The sequence below is a fragment of the Aplidium turbinatum genome, chromosome 3 (genome assembly GCF_918807975.1).
Source record: "Aplidium turbinatum chromosome 3, kaAplTurb1.1, whole genome shotgun sequence".
NCBI classification, from domain to species: Eukaryota; Metazoa; Chordata; class Ascidiacea; order Aplousobranchia; family Polyclinidae; genus Aplidium; species Aplidium turbinatum.
Window position 1 is genome coordinate 32,541,167 of NC_137474.1, and position 18,670 is coordinate 32,559,836.

Genomic DNA, 18,670 nt, shown 5'->3' on the forward strand with positions numbered 1-18,670 from the left:
TTACTGGCTACGCTACTGGTTCAAAACATACAATAATTCCACTTTAAGTCAATTTAAAAATTTCATTTTCACATGTTTTTTTTGAAGGGGCGGCAAAATCTGAATCCGCCCCGGGCGGCACATTCCCTAGCTACGCCACTGGTTGTTTCTTATAAAATTTAACTAAAATGGAGGAAGATTTAGTATCACATCTGAAAGATTTTTAAAAACTAAACTTTCAATCCAAAGTTGAAGTCATAAATAAAGGAAGACCTGTTCCAAATTTATAAGGTTTGCGTCAGACGACTGAACAAAAAAAATAACTTGCAACTTTCAAAGAGATTGGTACTCAAAAGAGAAGTGGCTGTGTGGCTATGCCTTATGAATGATAATAATCGCCTTTTCTGCTTTCCCTGTCTCTTGTTTTCAATATCTAGCGATAATGTTTGGACTAAAGAAGGGTCTCTACAACAAAGTCACAGATGTTTTAGTCCAAAAGGATAGGCGCATGGATTTTATTTTTAATAAATGTGAAAGTATGCTGCTAATCTTTTTAATTAGATACTGTTTTTGTTGTTGTTAAAAAATTTTATTGTAAAAGTGACTTGAAAAATTTAGTCCCTCACCATCCAGGAACCTCACCGCACGTCACTGCAATAGACCTTTCCCACAGCTCTGTGCAATGAAGCGAGACGTTGAAAACAATCACGCTGGCTGCTTCATTGGCAAGTACCAAATTGTTTGTGAATACCCATTACCCAGTGATCGATTTCGAGTAATGGGTAGTACCAAATTTAAGTCATAAGCAGAGTAGACAACCGGAAACAGACATTGCCGTCGGCTGCAGCGTGGGTCAGGTGTACGTCGGAAGGCGTACACCGATGCATAGCGCTTAAGTCCGCTTTCCCGCAATCATAGCCGTACGAGCCAGGGGGGCAGCCGCCCCCCCTGTTGTTTCAAAACGTCGCGAATTCGGGCAAAATCTTGAAATTATTAGGGCAAAAATTGCTATATAAAGCGCTACAAAATTGCATAAATTAAGAAAAACTATAAATTAATATCTTTTCAGTTCAGTTCAGTTCAGTTGTTTTTATTTCTGACCATCATATCAAAACAATACACGTCAACATAGCATATCAAACTAAGTACATAGCAACATATCAAACTAAGTACAGCCTCTTATTTGCACAAGAAATGTGCCGTAAAATTTTCATTTGGCACACCCATATTGATATATTGTATTGCATGGTGATCAAACTGCAGTACGAAATGCATTTAACCAACTGCATCATGCCAATTTGGGCAACCACCAAAATATGTCTCTAACACTTTTGTGAAACTGCCCAAATCAAAACGCAAAATTTGCTATATAGCTAATTTTATTAATTTTCACAAATGCATCGTGTTGATTTGGGCAGCTGAAAACATGAAATTATTTGATGAAACTGATTAGTCTGTTTATGCAACTGCCCAAATTAGCGTGAGGCAGTTTCCCCAAAATGAACAAATTCATTAATTTTCCCATTTACATAACTATATCGTTTAGATTTGGGCAACAAAAAAATATGAAATTGCAGTATCTGAATCTGATCATAGTCTATTTATAAAACTGCCCAAATTGGCATGATGCAGTTGCCTCGGCATCAACATTTACAAAGTCTTTAATTTTTTTCATAATATCCATAAATGCATCATCTTGATTTGGGCAACTACAAAATATGAATTTGTATAAATCTGGTAAATACTACTTTTTCAACCATAAACGAACATAGCTAAGCAACACCACAACATTTAACAAAAACATGTTATACCTGTTAAAAGTAATGTTAAGGTGTTGCTTAGCTTTGTTTGGTTACTTTTATAAAAGGTTCTGCTACTATTCGGCGAGTTCCCTATTCGGCGATTTTTTGAAAATCCAACGACGCCTTCTGCAAATCCGATGATTGAATATTATTCAATATTCAGACATTGAATCAATGTAAATACGTACTGCTAGGCTAATTGGGTTCTTTGAATCCTACGTCACCGTCTGTATGCAAACTTAGAATATATCAAGCTTAGTTATTTTTGTCATCAAATTACCTAGCCTAACTATATTTTTAGAAGTAGTGCTGCCAGACCTTTTTATTTTTGTACTAAAATTCGTATCATCAAAACTACTTTAATTGATTGAACAAAGTTTATTTGAACAGAAGTAGTATGTCTGTGTTTTATTACATTTAATTATAATTTCTCTATTGTTATGTACTTTTTTTTGAATCTGCATGGTCCCCCTGAGCCGGTTTCCTGCAATGTTTATTTTTGAGTCTTTTATGACATCACAACTGAATATTTAAGTGGCGTTGTTTATTATTTGTGGTGTGTAAAACAATATTTGTTACTCCTACTTACCATGCCAAAGTGCAGAAGCATCGAGCAATGCACAAGCAAGGTATCTTCAAAGATGAATTCAGTTGTTCTATCTTGATTACTTTGGTAAGAAATTCTAGCTAGCTGGTGATCAGTGGCGTACTGGCGTAGCCAGGGGGGTGGGTGGGTATTGCAAAGAGCGAGTTTTGCCATTACCAAACACCAAGCCCGCAACCAGGGGGGGGCATTGGGGGCATTTGCCCCCCCCGAAATTTTTTGAAAAATTTTTAAGCGTTTTATGCAGTATGAAATGTAGGCCCTACTATACGTCGTACACGTACAGCCATACTGTAGGGTACCCGGACATTTTGTCGAAAGGACATTTTGCCGAAAGACATTTTTCCGAATAGACATTTTTTCGAAACTCATTTTGCCGAAAGACTAATTGCCGAAAGGACTAAATGCCGATTAGACAAATTGGCGAAATTATAGAATTCGGTAATTAGTCCTGTCGCAAAATGAGTTTCGGCAAAATGTCCTTTCGGCAAAATGTCTTTCGGCAGAATGTCTTTCGGCAAAATGTCTTTCGGCAAAATGTCCTTTCGGCAAAATGTCCGTGCACGTACTGCAGAGTGTAGACTATCGAAACCGAAAGTAGGCTACGCTGGTTGGAAATTATGCTAACAATTTTGTTCGATAAATTAGGCTGGCATCCTCATTATCTGTTTCGTTAGCGTATACATAATGTCAGCATCCATCATCACCATAAAAAGCGTTTAAAAACAACTAAATAATTCGAGATCAAAAGCAGCTGCGATAGCGTGGTGAATAAGCTACTCAGTTGGGCTTAGGTATTTGTAAATCTGATTTTAAATGAATTCTTGAAAGTGAAAGGCCAGCAAGTGCGATTGATGCGGTGTCAGCAATAGAATCCCAAAAAGAGTTTTATCCAAACATTTACAAACTATTGATAATTTTGGCTACACTTCCAGTCACAATTGCTTCTGCAGAAAAAACATTTAGCTGTCTACGACGCTTGAAAAGTTACCTTAGAAGCACTATGGGGCAGGACAGGCTTTCTGGACTAGCTCTCATGCAAATCCATCGTACTCAAATTCCAAGCGCGGAATTGGTGTTAAACGAACTTGCCAAATCAAGTAGAAAGTTAGACATTATGCTCTAAATTAAAATGTCATTTTGCATTTGCAAAGTCAACTTCTTTGGGCCTACAAACATAAAAACTTGTTGAGCCAACAAAATGTTTCAGGATTGTAATTTGTAATTACCGTGTTGAGTTTATTTATATGTATCTGTTTGTTTATGTTGATGTAAATATAATAAATGTTATTGATTAATTTATGACTCCAGTCGTGCCAATGCAGTTCGTAGCCTACAGATGTTGTATTTTATTTGTAACCGACTGAACACATTACTGTGATATCGTAATTTTCTTCCTTGGGTAGTCATAGCTAAATGAGAAAAGGTTACAAAGGCTAGTTTCCTTTAATGTTGTACTAAACAAAAACGTGATTGACATAAGTTATGACCACTGAACCGTAGCATGGTAGTGCCACACACTCTATCAATGGGCGTGGACATTAACATAAAAATGTCACAATGCATCATTTTAATGTTTGTTCTTTGATAAAAATTAAATGCCCCTCCCGAAAATATTTGCTGGTTGCGGGCCTGCCAAACACTCAAATATCTCAGCCAGGAATTAACAACAAGAAAACATAGAAAATTGTAGCTTTATTTCCGAAAAATGCCGAAGAAAACATGATCTTATCCTTTTGCTATGCCACGGCACAGTACCATTATACAAGAATATTCATAACCACATTTTTGTTGAAAATACTCTCAGAATGCACCAAATTCAAACGAAGTAATTTTTCAAAATTTTCTGGGGGAGGCCCCCCAGACCCCCGCTGCTGGATGTCGCCATAACCGAAACACGCCGTCAAAACCACCCTTTCAAAATTACTGGCTACGCCACTGCTGGTGATCTTGTTATGTTAGTTTTTCACTGTTATCATGCACCGCATACATTATATTTGGGCAATTTCTATAAAAGCGTGCACATTTGGGCAAAGTTACGTTCTGCCCCCCCAAAATGGTTTGGTCTCGTACGGCTATGCCCGCAATGCAGGATAAAGATAAACAAACAAACAAACAAACATGATAACTTGTTGAGTAGTTAGTAGAATCTGTCTATGGTAGAATCTTCGTAAAAACATGGAATCAACGTTAAAAAACAAGGATCTGACTGTTAAATTTTATTCAAGTTACTTTTTTTAATATGAAAAACAAGCCAAGTGATACAATGATAAGCCACTTATTTAATGGGCTATAGTAACTGCGCATAAGCTATGGCGCTTGAAGGAACTGCTGATAGTGTGTTGATGTCTAAGCAAAACGCTGTTGGTCTGCAATTCTGATAGACTTAAAATTTCTTTCTGCTTTAGCTACTACGTCTTTATAATAATAAGTGAGAATTAATGTCTTATTTGCTACAATAAGTAGGCTAAGTGGGGTTCAGTTTGTAGCCTTTTTTTGCTTCTTTACTTGTGAAAGCAATGCAGCCTGTCACTTTTAGGGCCTACTTGCACTGAATATGAATCAACGGACGTAGGCTAATAAGCTGGACTGCCATTCAATCAAGGCCGTAACCTAACTTCGTCAGTTGGGGCTCCGATACAATTATGAGGCCTCCATTTGTTTCTGTGCTTATAGGCAATTATAGAACGTAGAAATGATATATGTAGGCTAAAGTTCACACGAGCTGCAGACCACAAAACACCGGTGTCTAACTGTCTATTGCTGTAAATTTTTGCTACAATCAGCTGTTGTCAAACATTTATTGTTACTATAAGCTTATGGACTACCTTGTTTTGGCCGCTTTTTGGCTCAATTGCCCAACGAATCAACCTATATTGATGAAGACGTAAGGATACACACTTCGCATTTTCTCAAACTCATCCAATAAAAACCGGATTTCCGCAGAAGTTTGGTGATTACTGATTAGCCTACTTTAAATATGAAATCGAAGCTACGTTTTAATCTTTTTTTCCGACAAGAGAAGGATTTTAATGATTTGTTTGTTTACCTAGTTTCATGTAAGCCACCCAATAAAGTTGACATGAAGTCCAGTAATAGGCTAGCCTAATCACGTTTTTTTGCTCCCATTGCCAGAACATATAGAGTAGCCCATGGCCACCTGGAGATGCGGCCTGATTTGTCACATTTTGCAGATTTTGATTACAGCTACTGCTAGTGTTTGACTGACATTTTCTGATATTTTTTTACTTTTGCTGTCTCCTGATGGTATAAAAGCTTTTTGTTACCTTGGGAAAGCAGTAGCAAATGAGGAAAAGTAAGTTGAAAAACGCTGAATCAGACTGTTATTGAAAAATTAACAGTCTGACTAAAATCTTCGAAATCAAATTTTCTTTGTTTTTCAACATCTGAGGGTGTTAAAACCTATTTTGTCATTTGGGGAAAACAGTAAAGAAAGCGTAAAAATATAATTTTTAGAAACATTTATTTAAATATTTGTCAAAAGTTAGCATAATCTGGAAATTTCTGCAAAGTGTGACAAATCAGACCGTATATCTTTAGGTAGCCATGAGTAGCCTACGTAGCCTACGTAGCCTTCACTGCGATCACAAATGCAACACAATAAGAAGCAACGAAAAGATAGCGTAGTTGTCGAGTCAGCTGCTATCCTTATTTTAGCATGCCATTAAGTGTCTTTGCCGAGATACAGCCGCAAACTCTGGAGCGGTGTCGAACCGACGTCCTTTGCGAACGTCGCGCAAACGTTTTCACCACTCAATCATGCAGTTGCTACATTACTATAAATTGTTTGTACTTAATTAGAGTTTTATAATGTAAAAAAGTTTGCTAAAATTTTAGACAACAGTTAGTAGGCTAATAGTTTAATAAAATTGTATTAGTCTAACCAAAAAGTATGGTATTGCGGATTCCACTTGCGCTGTAGTCCAATTTAAAATGAATGCGTGTGTTGCAAACTTGTGATGTGATTATTGCTATTTCGACAGAAAGTAATAATTTCCAAAAATACATAGGCTAAGCCTATGCTGTCTCATTCTGTGTCAATATATTAGTTCCATAAGAATAAAAGAAGCCGAACCAAACATTAGGTGGCTAGAAACCTGGAGTGACCAAAAGCATAGGGTAAGCTAGGACAAAAACATCAATTAATAAACGGAAATGCCGCATGAAAAAAATATAAGTGTAGATTTTTTAATGAAATGATAACACGTTTAGGCTACCTATTTTAGTTAACTCAAATATTTTTGAAATAAAATTTATCAATGCGAGGTCCTTTCGTTCAGTGGTCCCGTGCAGTAGGCTATAGCGCTGTGCCGGCTGTAGTTAGGCCCATGGGCTAAGGCCCTGTAGTAGGCCTAAATTCAAATTTTTTCTGAAAATAAATAACTTAATTGTAATACTCAGTCAAATAAGTACTTTTTTAGTACAAAATGTACGACTAAAATGAGCGATGGTTCGATCAAAACGTTCAAACACTGTGCTTCACTACTACGATTTCACTTCTTGAAGTGGTTTGTTTTCAACGTCACGCTTCATTGGTTGGCTGCAGGAAAGGTCTATTGACTAGTAGACCGTATGGACGTTTCGTTGTCTCCCTGTCACTATGGAAACTTGTGCCACTTTTTGCAGTCTATAGGCTATATACAACTTGCATATTTCGACCATGTAGGCTACTGTGTCTGTTTCAGGTAAATAAACCATTGGTGGTCGTCGGCGTATGAGCATGTCTTTCCAGGCTAGATTGGAGGGCAGGAAGTCATCAGCCACTCAGAAGTCTCATCGTCCAGTACCCTCAGTCCATGTGCACCGTGTGGAGGCCGGTGGGTTAGACAGTGATGAATGATATGGTCTGCGGTCTGTTCTGTGGCGCCACACTCGCATTCTGATGGAGAAGCCAAGCCTCATTGTGCATGTCTGAGCGAAAGCGGCCGACGCTAGTTCGCAGGTGGTTAAAGTGCGACTGCACGATCGAATTAACGTTGGCTAGAATCCATTGCCAAGACATCCGGTACCTGTTGAAAAACTCACTTCCTTACAATTAAGGTCCACAGTCGAGAAACCGACCATTTTCCCACGCTCTCTAGCGCTTCTCTCTCACGCTACCTGGAAGTGGCAAACTCGTCGACGCCACCTAGTGATATGACTTTTTTTTAACTATGAAATCACACAAATGCTACTCACTGTCAAAAAAGAAAGAAATCTCTATTAGTTAGATTTTGATTTGAAATGGTTACAGAATTGGTGTTCTGTAATCGAAAAAAATCTTTACATTTTACAGGGGACTAAATAATCAGACATTCCATTGGTCCCACTGTATCCGTAAGTCCCACATCTCTCCTATAGCCTAGCGAATTTGTTCAATTCTGGCAAGACTCGGTGTGCAAAAAATAACTGTTAAATAAAAATTGGGGGATAAATTTCTTAATGACTATTAACAGTCAAACTATTTGCTAATTAACAGTTATAAAAAAGTTGTGTTATATTTCCTTTCCATAAAAATAAACACACCAAAAGTTTAACTTGCATTAGCCTACGACCTGTTTATGAATAGCCTAAGTAGCCTACTTTATTAAAACTGGTTGCCTCAAAATTTCACGTTATTATCAGGTGAAAGTTTCTACAAATATATAATGTAAGAAAACGTTTTTAAATACTGTAGGAGTGTAGGTTATACAGGGCACATCTTAAATTTTTAGGCCCGAGGCTTCAGCCTTTGAATCGTTGCAAGTCGATGACTTTTTCATATGTAAAGTGTTAAAAACTCTTTTTTCATAGCGACATAAAAACGATATTGCAAGGAGCAGTTTGATAGATGAAATCTTTATCTTAGGACTGAGAAGCTTCTTTGAGCCCTTAATCCTGGCAATTTCGCATACTTGTATAGGCTTGAACCACTGACGCAGGCCCAGTCACCGAGATCGACAGACTGAAGTTTTCGATTGTTGTCTGTGAGTATTCCATTCAAAAGGTGTCACTGAATTGAGACCTGTCCTTGATAAGCGTTGCTCAAGCGCACACCACCGAAAGTTGAACCAGCGCCGCTTGATCTTCTAGTTCCTTTGTTTGTCAAGTTAGGCGGTTAACCAACGAAGCTATCGGAGCGAACAAACAGTTTACACTTGATATGATGCAATGTAGGCTACTACCTACACAGTTTTTTAACTCCACTGAGCCTACTACATAACGGCAAGTTGCCTCGTCTCGAAACTTCTTTAATCCAGCACCGTACGATAAATGGTATTTTAACAGCGTCTATACAACCAGAACACTGCATTTGGCAAAGCGCCATTTAAAATAGAGATATCTTTATTCTATAAATTACACACAGGCTGCATGCGCATTAACAAAACAAATTTTCTGCATGAATCAAAAGTTGACTTGAAGCAGAAGCACGTTGAAAACAATTGCATATCTAGCGACAGGTAAATCTTAACACTTTATGATTAGAATATCTGCGATAACTTCTTACGGAATGGCACCTGATGGTCATAGGATAGGCTATTAACCTAATTTTACATGAAAAAACATGTCTTGATAGAATAACTTTAAAAAAAATACAGCAATTAGAAATCGAACAAGCGAGCGATAAAAAGTTTGTTGATGAATCAGGCTACCGAAATTTTCCACTTCTTTAGCACAAACTGTTAAATCATCTAATCTAGTCATAAAAATCATAAGCAACCAGTAATTAAACGGTGAATGCGTAAAGCAGCATGCAATATTGCAAAGCTGTGTTTCGTTTCCTTGTAAGCTATTTACTTTTTGTTGCGACTTGGCTTACAGAGGATTTCTCACAACAAAAATACGTTAAACTTAATTTGAAGAAAACATATTCGGTATACAAATCGACGACAAAGATTCATGGAAAATAAGATAATGTGGAAAAAGTACGATATCACAAATGAATAAAAAATTACAATGATTTAAAAAAAAAGTTAAGCCAACTCACTGGAGGTATCGATTCTATTGATCAATAACGGTTATATTATACTGTAGTAAAAGAGTTACCACAATGAAGCAAGGAATCATTTTGCCATTAGTTGGTTCAATAATTTGCTCCTTTATTTTTAATCCCGTTCTAAAATTTTCAAACAATTTTTGTACAAAAGGTTCTTGAAAGTTGAGTAAGTTAACATGAAACAGTTTTCCATCAAAACAAGTTGAAATAAAACCAGAATACCGAGTAAGCACAAGATAAGTTGAAATTCGCTAAATCAAAAAAAAAAACGCTTTAAAAATTAAAGATGACCCATCACACTTGATCACTACGGTAGTGGTGTGCATATAGGAAAAACCTAGAACATCACACGACTCAGGCGAAAGAGAAATTGAAAAAAGAAAACTAATCGGGAAAAAATGATGGTTTGCGAAAATGAGAAAACTTGTATACCTGGGACTGGTATATCACTTTCGTCAATTAAAAAAATATAACGGCGCTAGCCTCAGCGTACAACACTGCGTGCATATACACAGAGAGCAAATCAATCGATTTTTACATTGATTTAACGTCTGCAGACGTTCTTGGAACTGTTTTGCTTATACCAGTGGTTCCCAAACCTCTTGTTATCACGGACAGTCTTCCAGAATTATCAAACCTGACCGAAAGTTTTGACAAACTACATTTAAACATACGGATTTTAATTGTTTTTTTCCAAAATCAACACATTCACAAACCGCTTGAATTCCGTGGACCCCAAGATGGGAACCACTGACCTAGACTCTCGCTTTGTATTGCACCATTGGCTATAAGATAGTTCCGAAAAGGGTAGGCCACCCCGCATAAAAATAGGCTAATCTTTATCAACAACTGAAAAAAAAAAAACTTTATATCCTTATACGGCTTTTAGGATAAGGAATCCAATCCATCAAACTTTTATACAAACCAGTTGAATCCGGGATGCTTTTGGTTTTCGATGCTCAAATGGATTTATTCCAGTTTTTGGATCAACATGCTGTGAAAATTTAATCTCTTTGAGAACAGTGACACCTGATTTTCTGTGTTGCTCAAGCACATATTCGTGAGTTGCAGTACCTATAACATATTTCAATCCATGTTCGCCAGCTACTGTAACTGAGTTTTCAAACATAGGTTTTAATAAACCTAACGACCTATATTTTTGGTGAATAGTTGCAAAGCTGCCATAAAGCACTTTATCGCATTTGGTTTGTTTAAACATATCAGCCTCTAAGGATTCAAACAACCTTAAATAATCCTTTGCTGCTTGGGAAAGCTTTAACCCGTTTGCTTCATAAAACTCCACGGATGTATCCCGAGTTTGATCCACAACTGCAAGGAGCCCGACAGATATCAGTTTATTACTTGACAAATCTAAGGTTCCAGAAGAGATGTTTTGCTTTATAATGTGTTTGACTCGAAAAGTATTCAAGTCATCGAGATCTTCTTTCTGCAAACCATATTGAGCAGCACTGTCTTCTGAATATGATTCATCAATAAGAGCTAAAACTTTGGCTTCATCTTTCACGGTTAATCTTCTAGATTCAAAGCCTGAAAAACACACATAAGAAAATGATGTGAATATGTTAGAATTTCCAACACCCTTTGTGTCATAAAAGTTAATAAAAAGGTTTACACTTTCGTTGTTCGATAACAGTAAACTTTTCTTGATGTAGATAGGTGTGAGTCCCATGCTTGATACAAGCATCGGGGATGAGAAAATAAGGTTTTTATTATACAAAGCCCTTGGCACCATCGAGAGGAGAGTGGCCAGTACACCATGGAGAGATGTGAGCGGTGTTTTTCAACAACCAGCTAAAGCCGGGAGTCATACTAGAATTGAATTAGAAAGCGAGTGCCTTATCCACTGCGCCATCCCACCACTGCTATTGATGTAGATAGGATAGGCCTACTATAGAGACTGAGTGCGCGTTCAACTATCCAATTTTTTATCAGATGTACAAAAATAAATCGGAATGTTGAGGTTTGTGCAAACTAGAAATTCACCATGTTTTCAATAGCCTACCCTGCAAAGATGTACAGCTTGCTTTTGCTGCTTAGTAATTACCATATGTCTGCTGAAAGCCTGCTGAAGTGATAGGGCTGCCAAAAAGTGTGATGTAAGTTAGTATTTGCACTTAGGTGTGGTGCAATGCTATATATGGACTACGTTACTTTGCAATGTAGAAACATGGACACTATCATCACAAATGGTTGAACGACTTGAGGCATTTGAAATGTGTGATTTATAGAAAACTGCTTAAAATTTCATGGAATGATAAAATCAAAGATGTAGGCTACTATCTAGAATACAAACCAACATGGAAATTCTACAAACAATTAAATCAAGAAAATTAAAATATTTTACCACATGATTCGCAATAAGTCTATTCAAAGATAACTAATAGAAGGAAAAATGAACGGCAAACGAAATAGAGGCAGACCACCAAGAATTTGGACTAATGACATTGAAGAATGGTCAGGACATAATTACAAAACTGCAGCAGAAAAATCTCACAACAAAGAAACTTGGCGCCTCATTGCCTCCAACCCTAAACGAGAGAAACTTAATGATGATGATGAAGTGGTGCAATCACTACTGTTGATCGCAAAAGACTACATGAAATCAAATGATATCTTAATTGAAAACGGTCTCTTTTGTTGAAAACCAACTGGGGAGTTCGGCAGGTACGAAACTGAGCTAAACCTTAAGGGATCTAAACTAGCCTGATCGGCAGTCATACTTTGGCAGTTGTGCTCTCATAATTCTTTATGATTAATATCAACCATTGCTGATAGACACATGTAAAAAACATGACATGGATTGCAAAAAAATAAAACAGTAAAAGCTAAAGAAAGAACAAACGAGTAAATACAGAGGAAAAAAGTATTGGCTAAGCTATTTGCGTGTCATGCAAATGCATACATTTTTAATGGCACACGATTATTAGCTACAAACCATAACTAGTCATTTTTAAGTATCGGGTCTGGGGCAAGAGGTGATTGTACATTGATAATCTCATGCGCAGTGTGCAGAGCTTTATGTGTTCTCTTCATAATGTAGATATTAACGACCTGTTTTAGCCTGATGCTGCGAGTTCGCTGTGGTAATAGAGAATTGCACTTGCTTTCGGAACGCAGTTCCCTAGTCATGTGCTATGACGAGTTTAGTTTGCTATGATCAGTTTATGTACTGATCAGACTGTGCAAATTTAGATTGCATTTTCAACAAACAACGCACCATTGCACTTTGACATGTACAGTAGAGTTGGGCTTTATTTTGAACTAGTCTGTAACCTGCCGACGAAAAATAAACAGAAAGTGTTACAAAAAGACGACAACTGATGATAACATGATGTAAAAAAACATAGGCTATTGGCTAAGGCATCAAAACCTTTGAAAACAACGTTATGATTATTATTCATAATTATACCACCAAACTTTCATCATCGGCTTATGCTATGGAATGAAGATCTGAATCAATTAAAAATTATACTAAGATTAGAGGACCCTTACTGTCCTGCACCAGGTGGAGCCTGGCTTATCACAAGAGGGAGGTTAGAGTTATGTTGAAAACACAGAAACCAGCTGATCACTAAGCAGCAAAAGCTTACCATGCAGCGACTTGAAGGAATAATACTGAGTAGACACTTTTCTCAACAATGGCTTGAAACAAACACAACAATACCTCACTAAGTTCATATCTAGCACTATTTTGAAATAAATAACCTTATCCTTAACGACAGAAAAACAAATGTCAGCACAGCAGGTTTTGCAAAATTAAACACTTTTTATTTAAGTAAATATTATTGCAACAACAGTTTTATCAATTTCTCTATTGTACATAACCCACAAATTTTTTGCAGCATTCGTGAAAACAAATATTTCATGCGTCATAGAAAAAAAGTGTAACAATAGTGATATTATATATGAAGTATGGTCAATGATCTGTTGACCTTACAAAGTAATATTTCACAATCAATTTGTCAAACGATATAAATCTCAATTCCTGTAGATACCGATGATTTAATTATGCCAAAGGGGTAGCGCCAGTAACAATATTTTGGAGCTCATAAAGAGAAAATCTGAAAATATTTTTTTTTTCAAATAGTATGTATAGCTCACAGCCGCCTCACACGTAACTGTTTGGCACATGCTGGCATGCTCAGCATTCCTGATTCGAAACTATCCAGATAGCCAATGCATCACATCAGAACATGCCATCAGCACAATAAGTATTTAGTTAAAATCATAGAAACACAATACATGCACAGTGTAAAACTAGCACAAAATTTAATCCATAAAGTTTATTCTAAATGTTATCAGTACATTTGCTTGAAAATCTCATCTCTTTTATAGATAAAGAATATATACATAAATATTTGTAAAAAATTAAGCTTACTCAAGATCAATATGACAAAACCAAGCAAACATTAAACTAATTATTTATATAAAAAAATACTTCCAATATAATATTGCTCAACATATATTAAGGGATCAGCGTCACTTCAAAATTGATTAGGTTACATAATGAAGGCTGCTAGTGCTAAAGTAAATACGTATTCAAACAACCGTGTTTAAAATATTGTTTTCAAATCCAAGTACTTCATGTTAAATGTTTCACAAGTTTAAACTGAAGTCAAGCCTAATATTTCATGAGTTTAACTTTCTCTTTAACCCAGGCGTTCCCAACCTGTGGTACGCGAAGGTTTTTCAAGTGGTACGCGGGTAGCTTCCATTTTTTTTTTATCACAAAAACCTGGACTCACAACTTTAAATTTCGTTTACCTGATTTTGTTTACAATTTTTTTCCCAAAGCCTATTCTTATTGTTACTTAACTATTCTTGTTGTTTCGTGTTATTACGATCTTCAAAATACAGGTCATGTCAATTGTCACCAAGGAGCACGGTTGCTTTGAAAAGCCGTACAACGCTGTGGGACAGTGGGCGTTAGGCCTAATTATGTCAAATGATTGCTCTTGATAGATATCATCTACTGTTTTATAGCGCTACAAATAGCGTTAAATAATGCTAGTTGTAAGCTAAAAATAGATCGGAATAAAATGTTCAATAACAGGTACAAGGAATGTTCTCCAATAAATCTTCTGGCTCAGTATGCCCTCTTCATATTCAACGCTAGCTTCCCATGCTGTTTCGCATCCACTGATTTCCCTTCCACGTGGGAATGCGAGCAGCGATTTTAAGTCATGATGAACATCAAGTCAAAAAATCGAAACCGACTAGGTGAGCAGGGAAATGACTTCCGATGCGCTGTTGGCAAACTTACACCGCGCATCGACCAATTGGTGGACAGTACACAAAATCTCATTGTGGTGCTTTCGTGTTATTTTAGTAGGCCAATATTATTCTTCTGAATATGATTCGATCAAATTACCGTAGTTATTCTGCAAAAAGTGGTACGCTTAACAATACAGAGCGTTCAAGTGGTACGAGATTGTAAAAAAAGGTTGGGAACCCCTGCTTTAACCAGTCACAATGTTTGGTTCTAAAAATCAAAAGTTAGAACAACATAGAAAACAGCAGACCATTTCAAGTAGAAATAATCTTCAATCATGTTAAGTTTAAAACCTTAGAGCTTTAGTACCGAGTTAAAAACTAATCGAGAAATTTATCGTCATTTTACTCAAACAATGACAACGACTGAAATGAAGAGTGATGCTGACAACCAATATGTGCATAGAAGCAGTAAAGACAGAGGCCAATGGGCGCCAGTATCTTGCTCTTTTCCAGACACTGTAGAAAATTATAAAAGCCAGAAGCACCACACAATTGCATATTATTATAATCATCAACTAACGGCTGCATCCAATTTAGGTTTTTTAACAAAATTTTAGCACATGTCAATATCACAACCTTGAAATAAAAACACACAGCAGATGCAGCTCCAACCAAGTGTCGCAAACTTAACCTACAACTTGTGTGAAAACAGTTTTCGGCTAACAAGCTGTATTCGTAAAGCTTTTGGTTGCCGATGCTTGAATGGGTTGACTCCAGTCTTTGGATCAATATAATCTGAAAATCTAATTTCATTGATGACAGAAGCACCTGATTTTCTGTGTTCATTTATCACATATTCATGAGTTGCAGTGCCAATGGTGTGGTCAAACTTCTGTGACAAAACAAGTTCATCTGATTTCTCAAATAGAAGTTTTAATAAACCTAATGTTCGATATTGCTGATGAACAGTAGCAAAACATCCATAAATACCTTTGTCAGCTTTAATCTTTTCTAATAAATCAGCTTCCAAACATTCAAACAACCGTAAATAATCTTTTGCACCTTGGGAAAGCTTCAGTCCATTTGCTTCATAAAATTCTACAGATATATGTCGAGATTTGTCAAATATCACATGGAGACCAACAGCAACAAGCTTATCATTAGACTTTTCAAAAATACCCAATGACAAATTTTGTTTCAAGACATGTTTTACTCGAAATTCATTCAAATCATTCAGGTCTTCTTTTTTAAGACCATATTGTGCAGCAGCATCTTCTGAATAATGTTGCTCAATGAATTTCCAGACAATGTCCTCACTTTCTGACGTAACTAATCTGCATTCAAACTGTGGCGACATCAAATGATTTGTTCAATGTACAGACCTTTATAACAGAGTCATAAAACTGACTTTTAGTTCTGCAAGCAACACAATACATGCATGGCTCAAGCAAAGACACAAAATGATCAATCATGGCCACCTCAAAAAGACCAATACAGCTCATCTTCCATTTATTTAAAAAAAATTATCTTGTGTGATTGTAAAACAAATCTATCTTTGCAAATTACAAAGTTTTAGAAATTATCGGGGATGCAGGTATATCAGAATATCACACACATAAACATCAAATAACAACCAAAGAAAGAATTGAAAACAGCGAAACAAACTACCGTAATATACAACATTTCAACCACGAAACGTATTTTTTCGAACTGACATTTTCGCAATAAACTCTGCGATCAGCTTTTCTCTGTCAAGACTATCGACTTTTTCTTTGTGTACGTTAAGTACACACACATGGTTTAGTCTGGTTTGGGTCACTGTTGACCTCAAATACGTCTTGATCCGTCCGAGTGTGCTGAACGAACGTTCGCCCTCGCAAGACGTGCATGGTAAAGTCAAGTACAATCGTATGAGGATTGCCACATTCGGAAGCATGATTGGTAGGTGTCATTTTCACGACATTGTTGCGTTTATCTAATGGCAACACTGTATGGTTATTAATGGACCCTAAACCTCAGGCGTTGTAGTGGCATGCTGCGTAGGAAACGAACTACATTAGTGTGAATTTGAAACAGATCATTTTGAATAATAAAATTAAAATGAAAAAATGAACATAATAAATCAAAAAAATAATAATTAAAATACTGATAAGAGCAGGGGGTGCGCCGGCTGCGCCGCACCCCTACTCTACGGCTATGTTTGTAATGATGAAGTGGTCATTAGATTGAAGCAAACATTTTATTTTCATATCAAAAAACCAGATGTCTTAAAAGTGGCGTTTATGCAAAAAACAACTTTAAGATTGATTTTGGTCATCATCTGCCATATGCACCAAGATGGCTGAATGGCTCGAAAGAACATGTGACTATTGAAATAGTTGAGTTAAAAACCTGGTTTTTCGCTCAAAATGCTCAGAAGGTTAAAGTTTATATATATCTGTTACAACACATTTGCTTCTAAACGCACCACATTTGATGATATATTGGCAAAAACAGAATTTATATGATACCCAAGGTATAAACTTGTTTCTTTGCGCTGATGCTGATATTTTAGGTACATTGTGTTTTTGTCAATTTACCATACCTGCTATTGGGTGCCGCAAAGAGTAGACTGTTCAGAACAGGTTTTTGTGATTGACGCGACACTAACCCAACAATTATCAACATAATTCAGTATTTAGAAAAACTATTGAAACAAACAATCAACAACAACCGAAGTGCACAGAAAAAGTTAGCACAAAATTTATTCCATGAAGTTGATGCTACATGTTGACACTTAAGATTTGCATGAGAATCACATTTTTTTTATTGATTGCAATAATAATACAATCATCCGCTTACACATGTAAAAATAACTGTTAAAATATTTATCTATAAAAAAAGTTAAACTGTTTCCAATGTAATACGTAATACATATTGTTCAACATGTATCAACAATTCAACATAATAAAGGCCTATATAGTAACTTCAAGATTATTCTCATGAAGGCTGAAAAAGTGAAGAACAATTACAACATTACAAGAATTGAACTTATAAAAATATTATTTTCAAGTCCAAGCACTTCATTTTCAATGTTTTACAAGTTTGCGTTAGACGATTGTTTGTCGAAATCAACTTTAAATGTTGCAATAATTTCCTTATTTTTGATGATAGCACAAAGATTTTGACGTCTATCCCCACTAATTCAACTACAAGGATGTCATTTTAGCTAATAAATAAGTTGTTGCACTGCATTGGGATGACAACATGAGCATTTTTTTACTATATTTATTAATATTTTTCAGATTGCTGTAGGTCAGGGCTTCCCGATTGGGGGTGCTCGCACCCCCTGGGGGTGCGAAAAGTTGTTGCTGGGGGTGCGAGAATCCACCGAGGAAGAAGAGCTATTCCATATATAGAGATGGATTTTGTTTGACGACGGAGGTGGTGATTATCTCTCAGAGCATTCTATGTTGGCCCATACAGCACACTGCACAACAACAAGAAAATACCACCTGACAAGTTATTGATAACAAAAAGGCTGTGGTTTGATCGTCACGTGATTGGTGGCGCGATGATGCGATAATATTGTGTCAGCAATTTGCTCATTGTTGGCAATTGTTCGCTCATTATTGGCAATTTCTTATCTTACACATTGGGAAAGAATGCGTTTTAAACAAGAACGAAGTTTTTCACGTTGTAGACTGTGGACTGACTTACGAAAAGGAAAGTGTTAGCTACTATAAGGCTAAAAACAGAACTGATATTGGCCTGACTAGCAACTGTTTGTTGTTGATAATGGGCATTGTTTCTATAGATTTTACAATTGGCATGTAGTAAGTAGGCCTAAATGGTGTTTTGTGGCCAGCTTTTGGCAGGGCAGCGGGCAAGTAGTGCAAGCAAACCAAGGATTGGTCATTAGTGCAACTCTTACTAACTAATTACTAATGGCTGTAACCTTTAGGATAGCCTTATGGCAGCCTATCCCTAAGTAACTGTGTTCCACTAGCAGCCTAACTAATTTCATCATGATTACTAAAAAAAGTTCGAAAATGGAAAGAAGATTACACCGAGTATGGTTTTACTAAAACAATC

At 36.5% G+C, this 18,670-nt stretch overlaps 1 protein-coding gene across 1 annotated transcript; it reads right to left on the minus strand.

Moving 5' to 3' along the window:
- Positions 1–8,606: 8,606 nt before the first annotated feature.
- Positions 8,607–15,275, minus strand: LOC145766939 (uncharacterized). The gene is made up of 2 exons (XM_082578650.1): positions 12,973–15,275; positions 8,607–10,909 (listed from the first exon to the last, which is right to left on the minus strand). The coding sequence occupies exons 1-2, from the start codon at positions 13,058–13,060 to the stop codon at positions 10,269–10,271; spliced, it is 729 nt and encodes a 242-aa protein (XP_082434776.1). The 5' UTR covers positions 13,061–15,275; the 3' UTR covers positions 8,607–10,268.
- Between the last annotated feature and the right edge of the window lie 3,395 nt (positions 15,276–18,670).